Below are 7,086 nucleotides of genomic sequence, written 5' to 3' on the forward strand. Positions count from 1 at the left end.
CTTTGTAACAGATTAAACCAAGAGGCTTCATGTTATTCACTGGGTGAAAGGATTGTACAGACTTGATCTTAGACATCAGTGTTCCTCCACTAAGTGTCCCCAGCAGTCTTACTTAGTTACAAGAGGGGGAGAGAAAGGAAGGTCAGATGGTTTTGTATTTGACATATAATTCAAGGGCCTGTGTTGGGAGAGGAGGTACCTCTGGTAAATGGGGAGAGAAGTGCCCAGGTAATACTCAAAGCATGAGACTACCTTTGATTTTCTATAATTGTCTCCTTTAAGGATGGCTCTGGGACGATATCCTTTTAAAGAGAGTTGTTTCAATACGTGAGCTCAGCAGTAGATTTTTTTTTTAAATTAAAATTAAACTGTGTACTTAGACCGCACTTGGCAGTGTCAGGTAAGCTTCAAGTCTGTTCATTGGCCAGATGTTGAAATTAGATTTCATCATAATAATCCCTTCTGGCAAGACAGCAAAAATTGTTCTAGATTATAGAGATTATTAGAGATCCCATTGTTCCCTCTAGCTACTGAACCAACAGCAAAGAAATTTGGTAAGGCTGTGCCTGAAGGAGGATTTGAGTGCGAGAATAAGACCTTTTTTATTTAATTTTTTTTTTGCTAATACAGCCAACTGGACTGAGAAATCCTGAACTGGAAAGAAATGGACTTTACCCTCCCTACACTGGTTTGCCTGGATCTCGACATTCGTGCATCTACCCTGGACAATACAATCCGTCCTTCATTAGTGATGAAACCAGAAGAAGAGACTATTTCTAGCAAAGAGTGGAGAGGGAGTGGAAGATTGACACAGTTGTGTGGCCCTTAATTCCCAGGTACAATCTGTCTCCTGGGTAGTTGAGGCCACATCAATCTTACTCTTCCCATTTAATAGGAAGGACTTTGAACTTCATGCTGAGCATTGCTGCCCTGAGGGACGGTCACAGTTGCTGAGCATCAGAGAGGAGGAGGAGGAAGAGGAGGGAATGGCTCAAGAAGCACATCACTAAAAGACCCAGTGGGAAGCTAACACGTGAACTCCTTATTCATTCTTCGCTCGTCGCGCTACATGGGCAAGCATGGATCAGTACAGGCAGATGAACTGTGCCCAGCTCTCTGCATTGAATACCACTAGGGAGTGTCTTGTTTACAGATCTTGTTCACTGTTGACTGTGCTTGTCTTCCTAGCCAGCCTTCATGCAAAGATTCGCTGTGCAATTGCTTTTGGTCAGGCAAGTTTGTCCACTCCCTTTTAGATCGCTGCCTTGTGCATGACAGGGAAGCTGGCTGGTGTTCTGGCCCTCACCTTCGTACTGGCAAAAGTTCTCCAGATTTTTGTGTCCTTGCCAAAGCCAGGTGTCTGGCAATATTGGTGGAATTTGTGGGTTGATTGTCTCCAAAGAGTGCAGGAAGGTTAGTCACACCCCTGCAATTTTAACAGAAAAAAGGCACAGTTGTTCCTCTGTGCCGCTTTGAAAACATAGGGAGTGTTGTTGTTTTGTCAACCAATATTGTTCAGAAGTGATGCCACTACACGCCATCATGGAGCTTCCATATGGGATTCTTTGGGGCTCTGTTTCCCTGCAAGGATTTAAATGCCTGTAGACAGAGCAATACAATATTAAATAATTCCTCACAGGGAAGAAGAAGATGAGCTGTGAATTCAGAATGCTTTTTATGAGGAATCTGTGAAGGAGTAATAATGCTGTAGCCTTGGCTGGGCAGAGGAACCTGAATTCTGGGCACTGAATGTGGGGGATATATTTTCAAACCTCCAGAGTCCACCTTGAATTTGTCGGCGCTGTGGAGACTTTCAGTGCATTGGAAAAGAGGGCTTACTGCAGTCAGTTGCGTTTAGGGAAGAGAAAAACATGATGCTTGCAATCCTAGCATAGCAAAGATCACTTATGTTGAAGTGTTTTTCTTTCTTCCATCCTAGTTTCGAGTGATTCAGACCAGTCAAGTTTCCTCACCCAGGTGTGTTCGTTCATATTAGCAGAAGCTGAAGAATGTAAGTTACTGCATTTCTCACCAAAGATCAGGTTGAAACTCATGAACTGTATTCTGACCTAAAGTGAGTGTGGAAAGAGGTCTTACTAATCACAGAACCCTGGAATGGGTTGGCTTGGAAGGGATCTTACAGATAATTTTTTTCCAACTCCTTTGCCATAAGCATCAGGGACACCTTCCACTAGATCAGTTTCTCAAAGCCCCATCCAACCTGGCTTTGAACACTTGCAGGGATTGGGTAACTTCTCTGGGCAACCTGTTTCAATGCCTCACCACCCTCATAGTGAAGAGCAGAGGGAGAGAATCCTCTCCCCACCCAGTGCTGCCCAGGACACAATTGGCTTTCTAGGCTGTGAGAGCACATTGCTGGGTCATGTTGAGCTTCTCACCAACCAACACCCCAAGTGCTCAGGGCTAGTTTCTATTCTGCATTTGTGCTGGGGATTGCCCCGGCTGACATGCGGGAAATAGAATTAAATATCATGAAGTATATTTACCGCTTATCTTTACTGCACTGTTAATCTGAGTCATCCAAAGCCTGTTTAGATACAAGGTCCAGATGCAGTTTCTCCTCTTGAGTGTGAATGTGCTTTTAATTCAAGGTGGCTGCTTGTATAACAAATAGCACAGTTCCTTCGTCACTAACTCACCGTATCTGCAGTGTGTACCTAAGCTGATATTCCCTTCAGCCCCCACCATGCTTTAAAAGACACATGCCTACAGCTGAGTTCATTAGGTAGCTCGGCTCACTGAAGCACTGAGGATAATGGGGTGCATCCCCCAAAGTGCCTGACCCCAGTTCAGATGCTTGTGTGTTGTGTGGCTGCTCGCTGGAGGCAAACCTGGGGTGACGAGGAGCTCTCCATCAGGAAGGAGGTACTTGCATCCTACAGATGCTGTGAGTTCCCAGATCCTTTCCCAGCACTTCAAAGGCTGTTGTGTTCCCTACCAAAGGTCAGTAACAGGTATCCAGAGGGAAGTGAGACAGCAATTATAGGCAATTATAAGCTGTGTTGGCTTGGAGGTTTCTGGTCCCTGCTCACAGTTGGTTCTGTTTTCTCAAAACTTTAAGACAGGAAAGGTGCCACAGATGTGCCTGAGAAGGCACAGTTCAGTGCCCCAGCTATAGCACACAAACACAGTGTCTTTTTTATGTTTCAGCTTTTATCTTCTATGTGGAAGCAGCAATGTGAGCTTGCAGAGAAACAGAGCTTTATGGACACCTAGGGCAGTATCCTTTGCTCTTACATGAACTTTTGGTGACAATGCATGCAGCTTCACACCTGTCTGATCCATAATCAGCCTTGCAGCTGGTAGTGCACAGCTGATCTCAGCTGTAGGGGGAAAGGAATGGATGCTCATGGGAAGTGCAGCTGCCTAAGGAACTGTATTTAAGGAAAGCTCTTCTTACAGTGTCCAAAATATTACAACAGGTAACGCACAAGAATTAGGTGTTCCTTGCCACTCTGATCAGAGTTTTCATCCAGGACAGAAAGGACTGCCTTTCCCCTGGTATGGAGCAGAGCTATGTTTTTGTTAAAGAAGAAAAGAAGAAGATGCAATTCATGCTAAATCTAAATCCAAAGCCTATAGACAAGCACTGGACTTTGTCCCTTTTCAGTAAAGCAGTTTGTGATAAGGAGGTGTCCCAGAGAACCCCATGATCTGCCCATGTGCCAGCATATCCTCAGATGAGGAAGCATTTAGGCCTATCTAATAGGCAAAGATGTTTAACTGCTTGCTTAGTTCAAAGACTAGGTGATGAACGGTGTGTCAGGTACAAAGGACAAAGTGTGGCACACCAACCCAATTGCAGATCAGTCCTTCTGCACAAAGAGTATTTGAACACAACTTCTGGTCTGTATCTCCCAGCACATTGCAAATTGCAAGGGATTTGAATGGAATTGAAATAGGACTATTTCTAGTGAGAGCACACAAAAGTTTGCAAGTAATAATTTTAATACCTTAATGGTCTTCAAATTCTTCTTGAATTATATCTGGAGAGAAAGAGTCTCAGTAAATCCACCAGGATTTTCTGAGTGAGGACTGCAAAACTTGGAATTTTCTGAAAGAGTGTTATTGCACTGAGATTTTCTCTCTGCCAGTGCAGGTAAACATTGGGGCATTTCTTATGAAGGTTTATCCATCGCAGCCTGACCTTCTGTTTGGGTAGAAAGGAGTCTCAGAGCCAATACATAGTCAGTAGCAGGAGGGGGAAGAGGCTCTCTCCTGGCTTGCCACACCTCCTCTGGGTGTCTCAGGAGGCCCTGCCCAGCAGGCAAGAGAGGGGTTCAGGCAGGAGGAGTCAGCACCCAGATAAGTGCAGGTGCTTTCCTCCAGAGGGTTCCAGGAAGCGTTTGGGAAGGTGATAAAGGCAGCCTGGGGTGATTCAGCCCTTGGGTCTCCACCAGCCCAGCCGCAATCTGTGCTGAGTGCTCCTGTCTTCAGCCAGGCACCACCTGCTCCCAGCTGCCCTGGGACAAAGGGGTGGGTGCAGAGCACTGTGTTGTGTCACAGGTTATGGTGGTTATTTTACTGCAGTGTTCACTGCCTCACCCAGCACTACGGACTCGCCCAGCCGCAGCAGGGGTGTGGGTGGTGTTTCAGTGCAGGTTGTCTCTGTGTAAAGCTGCCACCAGGATCCTCTCTGTGTCTGCCATGAGCAAAGCTCCCTTTGGCAGTGAGTGGGGTCTGTTACCCCTCCTGGGTATAAGAAGGGTCTCTATGTGCCTTCAAGCCCACTTTCAAAATCAGATGCTTCTCTGTTCACAACCTAACTCCCTGTAGGATGTCTAAATACATGCAGCTTATTTCTCATCTCTCTTTTAGATTACTTCTAGCTACCCCAAATTGAAATTTTTGAGCACACTGGATGTTTTTGCCAAGGGGAATCACTCTCTGCTGTGTGAGAGAATAGGAGGGAAGTGGCATGTCTTTGGTATGGAGAATGCAAGTGGTTCAGCCAGATGTGGGGAAAGGAAGAAAAACTACACCAACACTGCTCATAAATCTGCTCTTGCTCCTGGCTGCTGTGGAAAGTGAGGGGAGCAGTCAGCAATGACCCATGGGCAGTTGTGTGGGTGTATTTTTAATTAAATTTGGAAAAAAAAGGCTAATTCTGTTGATTGACAGGAAAAACTGTGAGAGGCACGTGTTTGCTGCTATGGTGCTCTGCCAGTTATACTGACAAAATGCCTTACCCACAAAAATACCCCTGACAGTCAGCATAGGAGAGGCAGTCCCAGTGAACTGATCAGCAAAACACAGATTTGAGGAATCTTTCAGAAGGCATCTTGAACATAGTCTTCCTGTGTCCTGCTGCTTGCCCTGGCCAGTCCTTCCAGCTGCACTGGGAAAATCAGGCTTTTTCTTCACACCTCACAGCACTGAATTGGGCTATAAGTGGAAAAAGTGGGCCAGGTTCTCCCCCACACTGGAAGTGTGAGGTTTTATAGCAGCAATGAATCTCATTGCTCTTGTGGCTTTTCCCGTAAGATCCACTGGCACAGTCGTGTACTGAGTTACTGCTCATGAACTGCTTTATGAAAGTTATCTGCCTCCACGCTGCAGGGTAGTAAAAGGCTTTAAAAATAGCAATAAATTGCAGTTAGAGAGAGGTATTTATCATTGTGAAATTGTTTGTGCCAGTACTTGTACAGGTTGTTTGCTGGGCCCTGAGTGAGCGCAGAGTGGGTTTGGACACTGCTGCAGATATGCTGAGTTGCTTTCCCAGGACTTGTCTCTGATGCTGGTCAATGGCCATATCCATTCCAAATCCAGCTGGAATTTTCATTCCCTAATAGTAATCTTTAGCTTTCTTCCTTAAATTAACAAGAACGGATGCATTTTAGTTAAATGCTCTTCCTATGCTGACTAATGTTTTTTCCTCTTTACACACAAAGGATGTAATCCAGCATCCCTACAGAGACTGGGGTAACTCTCCCCTGGACTGTAAAGAAGTTTTTTTTAGGCCTGAATTAGTCCACCACCAGGGTCACCTGCATGTAGTACATGCTTTCCCATGGCTCTGTCTGCCTATTTCTGTGATACTGTTCCTGCCTTTCCATGTTGTATCTATTTATTTTTTTTTTTAAGCTTACTTATTACTGTAGCAGGACCTGTGTTATGTGAGAATGAACAAAACAGCTTCAAGACTGGAAACAGTTTCCTGGGAAGAGTGAATGTGAATTTTGTGTAGTTGTTTTACTGGTCAGCCAGCCTTTTTCCTGTCATGTAATATCTAGGGATGTAGAGATGCTTCCTGCTGTCACACATATCAACTGCTCTGCAGCTCACTCTTGCCTGTCCCTTTAGAAATTAAGAAATATCTCCTAGTTTCAGAAGGGGTATGTCCTATGCTTGTAAGAGTTTGGGACCTTTTCAATGTACATTTAATTCTTCATTCCCTTGAGCTGCTGGAATTGAAAAGCAGGAGAGAAATTCACGAAGGAGTAAGAAGTACCAAAATTAAAAAAAAAAAAAAAGAAAAAGAAAATGCTTACTTATTTTGCAGAAATGTGACTTCAGTACTGTGAGATCAAGTGTGGGATAACACCTTTTCTGTGTCTAGTCTGTGTTGCATAATATCCTAGCAAGGGTACCTGATGTTCCTCCAAAGTGGTATTGAAATGCTAAATTGCTCAGTCTCTATTTCAATGAAATGCTAGAAGAGATGGGAGTCCTACTTGGGTTAATGACTGCAGCAGGCAGCCCCCAGATCAGCAAAATCCTGTATGGGAAAGTCCTGTGGAATACAGCAAATACTGATCACTTCGCTTGAATACTGCTATAGAATTTGCTGGACATAAAAGGTCTTCAATAAAATCTGCTAGGATGGGCTGGCTTTAAAGAAAAAAAAAAAGAAGCTCAGCAGGATAAATATTTACTACCTTCATTTTTTAAAGGAAATCCTGTTAAACTCAGTCATTTGCTTTAAACCCATTAAATTCTACAGGACCTTCTCTAGTCAGAGGTGAAACTTGGTGTGTAAAATCATAATGATTTATTTAAGCAGCTTTTAGAATTGCAGTAGTAAAGCTCACCTTTTGTGAACTCTCCTCCAAAAGATAAATTTTC

At 44.2% G+C, this 7,086-nt stretch overlaps 1 protein-coding gene across 6 annotated transcripts in view; it reads left to right on the top strand.

Moving 5' to 3' along the window:
• HEG1 (heart development protein with EGF like domains 1) overlaps positions 1-6,874 on the top strand; it is a 50,541-nt gene extending 43,667 nt beyond the window's left edge. For 5 of the 6 annotated variants that reach the window (XM_084209652.1, XM_084209653.1, XM_084209656.1 and 2 more), the window contains one exon: positions 631-6,874. In XM_084209652.1, coding sequence (XP_084065778.1) covers positions 631-780 — 150 coding nt within the window. In that variant the 3' untranslated portion in view covers positions 781-6,874. The remainder of the gene's footprint in view (positions 1-630) is intronic. The other variant, XM_084209657.1, reaches the window with a different exon arrangement.
• The last annotated feature ends 212 nt before the right edge of the window (positions 6,875-7,086 follow it).

This window comes from Fringilla coelebs (genome assembly GCF_963513975.1).
Source record: "Fringilla coelebs genome assembly, chromosome: 7".
Lineage (NCBI taxonomy): Eukaryota > Metazoa > Chordata > Aves > Passeriformes > Fringillidae > Fringilla > Fringilla coelebs.